The following is a 14,115-nucleotide window of genomic DNA, read 5'->3' on the forward strand; positions in this document are numbered from 1 at the left end:
AATTTGGCTCTGCAGCTCCTCCCTCGCAACAGATTTTGCTTGCACGAAATTTACTGTTGCAACATGTTTCTCCTATCATTTCCCCTACTCAAGCTTTGGAATTGGAGGAACCCTTTACCGAGAGGGAACTGTCAGATGCGATCAAATCATGTGGCAGATGGAAATCCCCAGGATGGGATGGTTTAACAGTCGAGTTTTTTCTAGAATATTGGCCTATTTTGAAGCATTCATTGCTATATATGGTGAATGCTGCGTGGCAAAATCAGAAAATGCCAGACACATGAAAGAGAGGTCTTGTTAAACTCCTTCCCAAAAAACAAATTTGTGAGTCTTTGGCAGATTGGAAACCTATCACTCTTATGCCCGTAATTTACAAAGTCACTACCAAAATGATTGTTGATCGGCTAAAGGGGTTTTTACATGATGGGTTGCATCCTGCTCAATATGGCTTTGTCCCGCGTAGGCATATCACAGATAACATTGCTAATGCCTACATTGGAATTGAATATGCCAAATACACACAGCAGGATGTTTTGTTATTGCAAGTTGATATTGCCAAAGCCTTTGATACTGTTCAGTGGGCTTTTATTTCATCGACTATGCAGGCATTGGGTTTTGGCACGAAAATGCAGCAACTCATCACTTGGCTATATCAAGATAGTGAAGCTGCCTGCATACTTTCAGGAGATATTTCTCCATCCTGGACTCTTGCTTGTTCTGTCAGGCAAGGATGTCCCCTGAGTGCTTTACTTTTTGCCATAGCCACTCATCCACTGCTTCAATATCTGGATCACCTCTTGGACACTGACCAGTTGCACGGTTTGGAGATTCTTGGCAGTCGTAGCATGATTGCTCAGGCATATGCTGATGATTCATTCTTTACTCCAAAAAATACTCGGGCTGATCTGTCCATGATTATGCATGCTCTTTCTACATATGGATTGGCTGCTGGCCTTCGGGTAATTTTCAGAAATCAAAATTGCTGCCGTTACATGCACGGGAATGGCACAACCTTCTGTGGCCTGGGGAAATTGTGCCCCCTTCTCAATTCATTCGACATCTTGGTTATCCTCTAGGCTGGGGACTCACCCGTTCACAACAAATTGATTGGGTGCTAGAAAAATGTATTTTTCAGCTAAAAGATATGCTAAGGCTTAAGCGAGATCCAATTAGAAAATCACCTAATAAGCATTCAAATATTGATATTTATAAATAATATCTAAAATTATATTTCTAGGTTCTTGATTCCTAACTTGAAGCAGCTTGACAAAGGCATTTTTGTAACCCAAAATCCCCTCAAAAGCATTCAAATATTGAGATTTATAAGTAAATCTCTATTCCTAGGATCTCGATTCCTAACTTGAGGCCTTCATTAGGAAGTTCTATAACCCATTGTAGATGGGTCAAGCTAGCTTTGACCATGACATACTTGATGAATTTGGTGATGTGGGTAGGATTTCATTCCTTACCCTCTAGCATTTGCCTAAAGTTAAGGGCAAAACTTGAATATTGGAAGCTTGCAACTTGGCCATTACATGTTCGTTTGAGAATTACACAATCCATTTTGATAGCATACATACAATTTTATCTGCCTCTCACTATGTTCACTAAGGCAGATCTGGTTTCATTTATGTCAGCTATCATGGAAATTTTCTGGCGTTAAAAACATGGCAAGAAAAGTCTCAGATTACTCTCTATGCATCGTCTCTGTTCTCCAAAGATGCACGGGGGTCTGAACATTCTCAATATTCAAATGCATTTACTTGCTCACAGAGGGAAAATGATGATACAGTTTATGCAAGGAGATCAGCCTTGGGCTTTCATGATCCGCTATCTCTTATTACATCTTCATACATATGCCTTTGGGAATTGGCAGCCTACTCAGTGGGATTTTTTATTTGGCTCTATCCAAGGCAAGATCAGAGGATGCCCTTTTGTCTCTCATCTGCTTCTTGATTGGAAGCACATTCTATCCCACTTGGAATGGCATGGCAGGGACTCTCTCTCGGGCAACTCTTTGAGGGTAGAGAATATTTTTTTGTCTAAAGTATTCCATCCTCCTTTGGCCATACAAGAACCCCGACGTTCTTATTTTCTCTCCTTCAAAGGCATTTCATCTGTGGCGGATGTACTTCAGGATGTTGGCACAATTTTATCTTTTTCTATGGCTGCTCGCAAATATGGCTTGGGAGCTCATTATCGTCCTTTATGGCATAGAATTTCAGCAATGCTCCAGCCGTACTTGCCGGTACCTCATTTGGAACTTCAGAATCGGCTTAAGGATTGGATTTTACGCTCTCCTTCCTTATACGCCCGTCCTTTGAAGCTCTCACATATCACAGTGTCATCACTGTATAAAGTGTTATTATCTCCACCTTGGATTTCCCACAGAGCAAATACTGTTTGGCATATGGATCGTCCAATGAAGTGGTGGAGAAAAAGGCTGCGTCTCCTTTGGCATTACAAAGTCCCTCTTCAACAACAGCTTTTCCTATGGCGAGTTCTCCTTGGCATTTTGCTTCAGTTGTTTGTCACAGATGCCAGCACTCTACTAAATCAGTGCTTCACATCTTTTGGTCCTGTACAAATACTTCTGATCTCATTGCTCTCATCAGACAGAGGCTTTGACAGCGATTTCCTACTGTTACTTTTGGCAGTTTTTTCTGGTTGTTTGGCTTTCATCCACAGAGACAGGGTTTTGATTTATTTTTTGTATGGGTGCGCTATTGGACCCTATGGACTTTATGGATGGACAGAAATCATAGAGTCTTTGGTGATCCACTATTTTCATTCTTTCTTTTTTTCAAACGCTCTCTGCAACAATCATTCTACGATTGTTTTCAAACTCGTTTGATTGATCAGGATGTGTATACAGCTTATACTAAGATCTTTAGTTGAGTAGTAGCTACTTCGTTTTTGAAGTAACTATGAATGTAATTATTTTACAGCAATAAAAGATTTCTTCCCACAAAAAAAGTGTGTGTGTGTGTGTGAGAGAGAGAGAGAGAGAGAGACTGTGAGGGTTGCTGACACTCCGCCACCTCTACGAGGCACCTCGAACCATTCTCAGTTACAGACAGGTGATATTCCTGCAGGTGTAGATGTGGTTGCCCCAGTCCCCCCACCTAGGAGGGGAAATCCATTTGTTCAGGTCCTATCATTGATGTTTCTGATCAGCCCCCGGTTAGTCACTCTTCACCTCTTGATAGAGGTATGGGGTTTTTTCTCCTTCTCCCTCGGGTGCAGGGATTCTTCACACTCCTATGCCAGTTCCCTCCTACAGGAACTCTTTTGTAGTACTGGCAGATTTGGTAGAGTTTGAGCTGGACCCGGTTATTGGGATTCCGTTGGACAGGGTCTCCCCCTCCGTTGGAGTGGGTTTTCTTTCACCAGTTGATTTCTCTCCGCTTGACAGGAGAACACTTTCACAAGAGAGGATTTTCTCCACCACCATGTCGGGTAGGGCCTTTCACCCGGCCTCCTCCTCTCGTCAATGAGGATCGTTAGTTGGAACGTTCAGGGCCTCGGTGGTATACCTCATTGCCGCCGTAGGCAACTGATTCGTGACCAACTCCATCCAGGTGTTTTAGGTGGTCCCATTGATATCCTTATGCTCCAAGAGCATAAGCTGGATGGTAGAGATTGTGCTAAGTCAGGTAAGCTTCTTTCTGGCCATACTTTTTGGTCACCTGCCTTGGGCACTAGGGGAGGCATTTGCATTTCTATCTCTTCTTCGATGCTCCCCTTGGTCATTGGACACGGAGTCATAGTCTGCTCTAGAGCACAGTGGGTTATTTTGATGATTGGTGGGCGTAAGGTTGGCTTTCGTAACCTTTATGCACCCAACTTGAGAGGGGATCGTGTCCTCCTTTGGAAGGAGTTACTCTCTTGGTCACATATTGTAGATTCTTGGATTATTGGGGGCGATTTCAACATGGTTGAGATGCCTTCAGACAAAAGAGGGAGTAGGAAAGGTGGCATTCACTCCCTAGAGAGAGCAGCATGGGATGCCTTCCTTTTTCAGTTCAGTGGCAGAGATGTTTGGTATGATGATGCTTTTCACACTCAGCCACAATCTCTTCTGTTTTCTTGGTCGAACAAGAGAGTAAGGATGCCTATCCATGCACGGATTGACAGATGTTATGAGGATGATTGGGCACTGGACAGAGATGGGACAGTATGCATCAACGATTTTCCGGTGGTTTTGGTGGTTTCAGAGCCTCGGGCGAGAGGTCGCTCTGCCAGTATTAGGATTCCAGATGCCTTCTACGCAGAGGAGGGCCTCACAAAGGCAATGCTATGGATTTGGGTTTCTCACCTGTAGGGTGGGCAGTTGTCTCCGTCAGATGTGGCTGCAGCCGTCACTGACATTAGCAGCTTTTATCTTTCTGTTGCTAGTATTAGGAGAGATGAGATTGGTAGGAGAGAGATTGTCATTCGACAGCAGCTGGCAGCTCTTCAGATAGAAGAGCAGAAACGGCCTTCAGATGCTTGGATTCCGGAGCACCTTGCTGCAGCAAGGGCTCATCAACAGACACTTTTAGATCAAAGAGCAGAGTATGCCTTTCACGCCAGAGAGTCTTTCTGGACGCAGATCAGAGGTAGAGTCAACAAGCAGTTCTTCTCTACTCTCGGCCCTAGACATAGTAGAGAGAGTGTTTCGCAGCTTGTTGACTCAGACGGGATACTTCAGACACATCCAAATGCCGTCTTGCAGATTGCTTTAGATTACTATGCCTCCCTTCTGACTGCAGATCCTGATTCACATGCCAGAGATGATGCTAGACAGGTTATTTGGTAGCATATTCCTATGTTGGTGGATAGAGGTATGAGAGCCTCACTTGATGCACACTTCACCAACATAGAGTTCAGGACTGCTCATACTGCCCTTCATAAGGGTAGTTGTCCAGGGTCAGCAGATCGGCTTACACCTTTTTTCTTTTTTTTTTTGGATCAATTTGGGGATTACATCACCTCAGCCCTGTAGGGCGTTTGGGACTCGGGTGAGATGCTGGACTCACTCTCAGAGGGTCTCATTCATCTTATCCCAAAAGGAGGTTGCAAAAATTTAGTGTCTCAATGGAGACTGATCACCTTACTGGGCACTTTGTATAAGATCTTGGCAAAAGCCATCAGCCTGCGATTGCAGCCCATCTTGCCAGATCTTATACATGACACACAGACAGGCTTTGTCCATGGAAGAAACATTTTGATAACATATTCTCGTTTTGGGAGGCTTCTGAGTGGGCGATGCATGAGGGCCATAGACTGGCAATTCTACTCCTGGATTTCGAAAAAGCATATGACAGGGTAGATTGGGGTTTTCTAGAGAGAACCTTTCTTCACTTAGGATTTTCAGATTTGTGGATTAGAGCGGTTTGAAGAGACCTATCATAAATTTTTTGTGGAGTGGATTAGATGGCACTTCAGATGTGATAGCCAGGGTGGCTTGGGAGACTCTCATTCTACCCACCGAGGAAGGGGGCCTCAATATTATTGATCCAGACTTGCAGTGTAGAGCCTTGCTCTGCAAGATGGTGGTCAGAGGTTTGATGCCTGGTCAGGAGCCTTGGAAGGATTGTTTCTTACGCAGTATACAGACATACACACCTTCTCAGGGAGGAGATTGGATGGACAGCCCTAGATGGATCTTTATATCAGCCCGTCTCAGATCTCCTACTTCCCCTCTCATGGCTGCCATTCTGAAAGCTTGGGACAGCTCCAGAAGTACTCTTCGGAGAGTTCCACTCTCCTCTCGTGAAGAAATTGACAGGCAGCCCGTCATGTGGAATGATTGCATACTAGATGAGCATGGCAGATCACTGGGCATGTCACATTATATGCAGTGGTCTAGATGGGAGTTGGGACCTGCATCCACGGTGGGTGCTTGGAAAGCTTTTAGGATGCGTCCAGAGGATCAGAGAGCTCGTTCAGTTAGTCACCTCAGAGGAAGTGCAGCCAGGATGCAGCAGATAGATGCAGCCATACCAGTGGAGTGGATGGATACAGACCATTTGCCTATTTATGAGTCCACCTGATTGGGGACTTTTTCGAGGATAGGTATCCCTTTGTAGGTTATAGCCTTGTGGGATGCACATGAGGATACCCTTGTCTTTCAAGTTCATGCAGGGGGCAGGCTCCACAGATCTTCAGAGGACATTCTATTGGAGGCTCATTTTCCGCCTGTCAGGATTGCAGGATACATGGAGATGGGTAGAGACTCACAGTGGTATCTTGATCCAGACCCCGTTCTCTTGGCTATTGGATCTTGGAGGCTTTGGTTGTATGGAGGTTCCCCTATTAGATCCTTGCAGTGGGATCCACTTCTTTCGTTACACGGTCAGAAATGCCAGGAGATTCCAGCTGAGTTGTAGAGACTGGAGGCCCTCTAGAGCTCCTCATTGGGATACTTTTCAAATTTTTGCAGAGATGCAGAATTTGGAAATCCTTCAGGAATAGGAAAGTCACGTTATTCATCTGGCTTACTATTCATGGAGGGATTGCAATGAGCCTGTGGAGATCCAAGTTTGGGGCTGACCCTACTTGTCCTCGATGCCACTCAGCAGTTGAGTCAGTGCAACACTTCCTTTGGGAGTGCACTCAGGGGAGGATGGTTTGAAAGGGTGTTGCTAGGATACTTTGTACTTTTCATAGAGCACCCTTGTTCATGACTTGGGGATCAGCAACTGCTTGGTTGTCACTCACTCGTCCATAGGCTCTCTTCGAGGGACATGACATGGACACAACTTTCTTTGTTGTTCGACATCTTGTGGAGTCATGCTCCCTCTGGGATCTTCCGTTTACTCGATTCAGAGCTCCCCACGCTTTTGTAGACACATCCTGGGAGATTCTGGCTAGTATCACAGCATGGCATATTTAGAGAGCCAGATGTACAGAGGCTTTGGAGGACTCCCAGGTTCACCCTTCTCAAACTATGGCCAGTATCTGGGCAGATACTATACACACTTTGATGGCCATTTGGGCGAACATATAGGGAACCTCCAGGACTACTACTGCTAGGAGGGTTGCTTTTCTCATAGTCTGGAAGGATTGTCCTTTCTTCTCTGACTCTCCTTCAGGGATGAGGTGGCATTTTCAGCCACCACCTGGGATTATTGTCAGCTCATTCTGAGCTGTTTTTTCTCATGCTTGACATGATGTACTCCCGCACTTGAGCTTGCTCTGCGGTTTTTATTCATACTTAATGAAGTACTTTTCTTGGGGGAAAAAAAGATCGTCAATGTCCTTTGCATCCTGAATCATAGATTATCTATTTTTTCTTTGTATCTGATATCAGTCAGTTTTGTGGGAGGTTTGTCTTGTACGAGGATACATGCTCTGGAGCCAGGAGCATAAGCTCATCACTTGGAGCCCACAATGTCTCTGATCCTACTTGTCCTGGTCTCAGTTTGTATTTCATAAGTACTTTTTTTTAAAGTTGAATATGATTCTGTCTTTGGAGTTAGACTCAGAGGTACTCGGAGTTCTTTCTGATGGTTTCCAAATTGAGGTATTGTTTAGTGAGGTTCATGAAAATTACTGGTCGTTGCTTCTATGAGTAATAGAAGAAGAATGGATAGAAATAACTCTTGTAGATGATGAGGATCTCTCTGAATGTATCTTGCATCTAGAGTTTTGTGAAGAGGAAGACTTTATGTGAATGGGCATTGAATCTTTTGGAAAAAAACTAATAGTCTTCGGAGCTTTTTGCTTCACCTTTTTTTTCACTCTCTATTTCCCCTCTTTTTTTTAACGGTCAGGTATCTCTCTTCAGGTTATAGGACTACGGGATAAGGTTCTTATAGGGATGCCATGGTTTTTTATGTTCATTCTAGGGACAGGCTGTCTAGGATATTCTTATGGATGTTTTTTTAAAGCTTCTAAGGATTTTATGTCATGTGGAGCAATGTTTCTTGGCTTCATGATGGTATCTAGACCCTAACTTGGATCACATTCCCTTGGGTTCATGGAGGACTTGGCTCTTTAAAGGTGTCCCATAAAGTATTTGGAGTGGGATCCCGGGAAAGGGAGTGGATTGATGGAGGGCAACGAGAGAGTAGCCTCCCCTTCTTTGGGTACAGAGTCAATAATGCGAGAGGAGATTTCAGCTTTGCGTGAGAGACTGGAAAACCATTAGAGATTCTCATTGGGAGAATTTTCAGATTTTCTACTTGAAGAAATCCTTTTGGAGGAGACTCTGGAAATCCCTCAGGAATAGAAAAATAATTATTGTCTTTTGGCTATCTATTCATGGAGGGATTGCAGTGGACTGATGGAGGTCTACTTCTCCTCATTGCCTTTAGTTGAGCAGTCAATTCTACATTTGTCTATGGGATTATAGACAAGCAAAGATCTTTGTTGCTTCTCCGCTCTTCGTGACCTGGGATTCAGAGGCTTGAATCTCTGTTTCGAGGCCTTAGGTCTTTTGTGAGAGGCACGATTTTTCTTGGGCTCTTTCAGTTCAATGACACTTAGTTGAGTCATGCTCTCTGGATGATGTTTCCGGATATCCTTACAGACCTACACATGCCATGGTGGGATACTTGGTGAGAGATTTTGGCGAGCATTTCAATGTGGCATATTTGGAGGTTCTGATGCACAGAGGCTTTGGGTGGCTCCTCAATTGACCCTTCATGCCCATTGGCTAGCATTTGGACAGATACTGTACGGCCACTTGGGTGAGCATGCAAAGGTCTTGCAGGCGGCTTCTGCTAGGAGGATTATTTTCCTCCGTGCGTGGATTGGCTCCCCGTTTTTCTCAGAGTCCATTGCAGGGTTGAGAGTGGCACTTTCAGCCTCAACCTTGGTACTTTGATAACTCTATTTCGTGAGGTTGATTTTTTCCCATTTAGGATGTTTCGGTCTCACGCTTTGCATGATGTATTTCAGCCTTGAGCTTTGCTCATGGGGGTTCTTTCATACTTAATAGAAGTCCTTTCAGTGAAAAAAAAAAGTGTAGTAGGATGAGGATACTCTTGTGGACGCTAATTTTAACCGTGTCAAGGTTTATGCCATGTGGAGTAGTGTTTCATGGCTTTAGTATGGTATCTAGATCCTAACTCGGATCACATTCCCTTAGGTCCTCCATGGAGGATTTGTCTCTAAGGAGATGTCTTCATAAAGTATTTGCAGTGGGATCCAGGGAGTGGCAGTGGATTGATGCAGGGAACTAAGAGAAGAGCCTCCCCCTGTTTTGCTACACGATCAGTAATGCCATGAAATTTCAGCTCGGCCTTAGAGGCTAGAATCCCAATAGAGCTCCTAATTGGGAGAATTTTCATACTTCTGTTGATCTGTAGAAATCTTTTTGGAAGAGACTTTGAATATCCCTCAGGAGTAGAAAAATCACTCTTTTCTTTTGGCTATATATTCATGGAGGATTATAGTGAATTAGTGGAGGTCCACATTTGGGGCAGCCTATACTTGCCTTCATTGAATTTCTGCTTAGGATTCAACATTGTCTATGGAATTGCAGACAGTTTGGGAGGGGATTGCTAGTCTTTTGAGCACCTTTGTTCCTTTTTCCTTCTTTGTGACTTGGGGTTTGGTGGCTTGTCTCTTTGTTTCGGGGCCTCAGGTCTTTTATAAGAAGCATGAATCTTCTTGGGCTCTTTCAGTTTGACGACATTTTGTTGAGTCATGCTCTGTGGATGATGTTCCCCGCTCTCCTTTCAGACCTACACATGCCTCAGTGGATACTTTTTTGGGAGATTTTGGTCAGCATTTCAGCATGGCATATTTGCAGATCCAGATGCACAAAGGCTTTGACATGGCTCCCCGATCCACCCTTCACACACATTGACTAGTATTTGAACAGGACCTGTACACACTAGAGTGGCTCCCCGTTCTTCTCGGAGTCCACTTGCAGGGTTGAAGTGGCACTTTCAGCGTCAACCTTGGTGCCTCTCTAGTTATTCATGAGGAGCAGGACGAGGCGCAGGACCATGAGCACAGAGATAGCCCATCTTGCCAGAGAGCACCGATGGTTCCACCCCGAGGATGTACATATGACATGATCCGGCAGCACCGCAGGATGATCTTACACAGAGGCCGTACCCGTCGCTTTATTTCTAGACGACGGAGGATGATGGCAGATTTTCGGAGGAGATTGCTCCATGGAGACTTGGCACCGCCAGCAGCCCATTTGACACTTGCCCAGATCTTCACACTCATGGCAGGAGGCATGGTCGATGGCCATGACTTCCATCATTTCTTTGGATCACAGACCCCTTAGGGAAGACGATGTTCCTCATATTCCATATTTTACATTTTGTATCTAGGCAATTTTGGTACTCTATTTCATTTCATTTTGTATCTAGGATTTTTGTAGCCATTTTTGGCATCTTAGCGGTATTACGATGAGGCCACCTAGTTGGCGCATCGTTGATGATGTATTTTCCTTTCGGATGATTTTGTGTCCCATAGGCCATGTATGGCCTTCCGTGGACCTTTAATAAAATTTCTTTCTTTCTTTCTTTCTTTCTCTGATGAGCATGATATTTGTCCACTTAGGTTGTTTTGTTTCTCATGCCTTGCATGATGTATTTTTGCTATGAGCTTTGCTCCTGGGGTTTCTTTCATAGTTAATAGAAGTCTTTTCATTGAAGAATAAAATAAAATGTGTAGTGGCATAGTATGTAGTTTCCATGGGTCGATTGCTTTATTGGAAGCTGAGAGTATCTATAGATTTTACAGTAATGCTAGCTAGAGGCAAGAGAGCATTCTAGAGTCCATGTCTTGTCCACTAATATTATTTACTAATGGAGGATGCATTGGAGAACTTGTGTTGTATTGGCAGTCTGATTCTAATACTAAGAGCATTTGCATAATTGTAGATATTAGGGACTGCTTACTTTAGTTGGAACTGATGAAACTGCTGTGATAACAAAATGGGAAGGTACATATTTGTAGGTCTTAGGGAGTGATGGCTTTAGTTTGAAATCGTGAAAATGTTTTTGGACCTAGTTCTATACAAAAGGACTATGGAAAGGGTGCATTGGAAACTGGTAAAATATTGGCCCTCAGAGAACTGGTGTATTAATAAGTTCATGGACCCAACTCTATGGATAAGAATATAGGGATGGATGCATTGTCTGGATTCATGACATTTTATTGACCTGACCCTATCAGAAAGATTCTAGGAGGGGTTGCTGGAGTAACTTTGTAAGAATTATTGGTGTAAATTCCTATTGTTCTGGAGAAATGGCCATTAGTCAAGAGGTACATTCTCTCCTAGAATCTTGAGTCAAATATGGGAACTATCACTTTCTGATTTTCCTTTCTTTCTATATATTTTAACAAAAGAGTTGAAGAGTGGGAGTAGAAATGTTTCAATTAAGTCTTCTGCTGAGAGTGAGCTTAGATGGATATGTACGTGGAAGACTTAGTCCTGTTGATTGGACTTCATCTTTAGAAAATTATTTAGGAGGAGGAAGTGATGCACAAAGTTTAGAGCTAACAGATCGCCTTTTCTAGGGATTTTGTGATAGTACCCTTCCGTTGGATCTGAAATACGAAAGTTGGAATGCTTGTCTCTCTTTGGCTGAATGTGGACTTGATAAACTATATAATAGTAGTGGGCTCAGATTTTGCAATACTGTCTTCTTTAAGTGATTCTTCAATTATTATCAGGTCAACCAGAGCTAAGGCCAAATTTACGTGAAATATGTGCTGCACACAGGGCCAGTAAAGAGCAGGTACTGCATATTATCCATGGTGAGAGTTATGTTTTGCATTATGAACCGATGACAATGTTTTATGTTCTTTTTACAAACTCTAAGACGTAATTTGCATATTTTTCAGCAAATCAAGGCACTGCTTCAGCATGTTGGCCCCGAAATGTGCTCAGACTGGTCAGACTGGAATTCAGATAAAACAGACTCATCATCATTGTTTAATAATTTTTTAAGGGCAGATCCTGCAGATCTTATGACAACTAAATTTCAGGCAGGCATCATCTCCTAGTACATCTTTTTGTGGTCATTATGAAATATGTGTAATTACGTGTGTTTTTCAAAATTTTCAAATTTAATATTTCGTATTTGATGTAGAATATTTGAAATGAATGTGTGCTCAATCAAAAACGCTCATTCAAAAAACAGTGAATATATTTGCTTCAACACAAGGAAGGATATAAAGCATTCATCGCTAGATTGGAGGTATGCCCAACCTGACAGAAAAGGGAGCAATGCTTGGATTGGGGCCGTAGCTTGAGAATGCCTTGCAAATAATAATGCCATTCCAAATGGCTCCACCAGCACTCAGTTTTCCCTTTTTTCTATTTGCATATTTAGTTTTGAATTGATTGTTTTTGTAGGTACCTTCCTTGATTCTTAATTTATGACGAAGTTAACTCCAAGTTTAGGTTCACATGACTGAGTCTTGATAAGCCCAATTCAGACAGAAGATTTTGTGATTGTGACGTTTTGCTGGAGTTTTGGTAGACATTCGAATTTAGGCAGGATTCATTTGCATGGTATTAGATGCTCTTATTTGTACTCATTGGTGATACGAATGCAGGAAATGGTACAACTCTTACGGCAATCAAGGATGAAAGTTCGTTTTCCTTGTCATGTCAAGGGGTTTGATGCAAAAGAGAGGAAAAAGCAGTTCAAGCTAACTGTACATGTTTTGAATGACCATGTTTTTCGTAGATATCAAAAGGAGATGAGGTATTATTTCTGTCAATGTCTAATTGCTGTTAGTTGTACATTGATATTTAAGCTCCAATTATAGTTTCGATGTGTACCTAGGCATGCATGTCCTTTTAGGTTAAAATAGAAATTGTGAATCAATTCCCTAGTATAGGTCATGGTGAGCTTGGTAAGATTTATGCATTACATTTTGTATTTCTATTGTTGGTCTTACTGAAACGTGATCTCCTTCCCTCCTTTCCCCTTTTCACGCCACTAATCCCCTCTTATTTTCTCTTTGTAAGCAGATCAGGAACTGTAGTGGCCATCGAGGTGTGCCAATTATTCAAGAAAATATGTCGTATCTTTGGTGTTTCAATGCCTTGAGGACCCCAGTTGAGCCGCTGACATCATTGTCTCTTGAATGCTCACTCCCTTGTGTATCCATGGGCTATTGACAGTCCTCTCTTTGGACGCTGATGAGTCTCTATGTAGCAAATGATATCTTCGCATGTATAGGGGGTAGAGGCATTCCCTCGAATGATAGAGCTGCTATTGTGGCGTGTAAACTGCATTGTGGATTGATAGTTGACCTTAATTTAGACTCTCCCATCTTTGTACATTGCCATCCTTGCTGTGGATACCTCATGCACGGTCTTTGGTTTGTATTCCATTTGAAATGGATTGAAATCGTCATCCATAAACCTTCCTGAATATTTTTCTGTTCTTGAGCATAGACTAGCATCGTTTGCATGGAATCTGACCAGCAAAGGCTGGGATTAGATGCTGGTTCCCATCCCCACACCCTTTTTACACTATGTTTTGGCGGGCTCACCTTGATTGTCACAAAGTCAACAATTGTCTCTATTGTCGAGTTGAGCTACATGTCTTTGCTCCATGTGATGTTCTTTTTTTGGAAGCTTTGCAACTTTCATTTTACATGGTGGCCGTGACAATCTCTATTTTTCTGTCCTTTTGTACATCTAAAACCATAGATTTTGGTTTCTCTTAGATTTAGAGGGGTGTCCTTGTCAAATTTGCTAGGTCGTTTGGATCTCTCTCCTTCGTAGTAGTCTGTTCCCGTGTTGGAGAGTATCAGAAGAAAACTTGTCTCTTGCAGTTCAGCTAGGCTTGACCTTGCTTCCAAAGTGGTAGTTGTTGTAACCGTTCTCGGGCTAAGACATAGCTTCAAAATTCAATTCGCAGCAAATCTGAGTCCTAGCACTTCGAAAACGAATTGTAATACTAGCTGGAAGCTCCAATCAGCAGTTTTATAATTCACCGTTGAAGCTGGTACATGAATCGCCAAGAAGAGAGAGAGTGATTGGGAGGAAAGGAGAGAGGTAGAACACTGCACTAGGGCCTAGAAATAAGGGCTGGACCACCCCGAAGGTCTTTATTGCAATAGAAACATACTTTGTACAATTGGCTCTGAGAAGGGCATGAAGCTTAGTAGAAATCTTGAATGGATCTGAGAAGCGTG

General features: G+C 42.9%; 1 protein-coding gene across 2 annotated transcripts in view; it reads left to right on the forward strand.

Moving 5' to 3' along the window:
- LOC147897400 (tRNA ligase 1-like) overlaps positions 1-14,115 on the forward strand; it is a 301,136-nt gene that overhangs the window by 176,014 nt on the left and 111,007 nt on the right. For both annotated transcript variants that reach the window (XM_087379969.1, XM_087379970.1), the window contains exons 10-12: positions 11,632-11,696; positions 11,803-11,946; positions 12,520-12,671. In XM_087379969.1, coding sequence (XP_087236095.1) covers positions 11,632-11,696; positions 11,803-11,946; positions 12,520-12,671 — 361 coding nt within the window. The remainder of the gene's footprint in view (positions 1-11,631; positions 11,697-11,802; positions 11,947-12,519; positions 12,672-14,115) is intronic.

Source organism: Dipteris shenzhenensis, chromosome 10, assembly GCF_047967505.1.
Source record: "Dipteris shenzhenensis isolate YYH24624 ecotype China chromosome 10, Dip_SZ_1.0, whole genome shotgun sequence".
NCBI lineage: Eukaryota > Viridiplantae > Streptophyta > Polypodiopsida > Gleicheniales > Dipteridaceae > Dipteris > Dipteris shenzhenensis.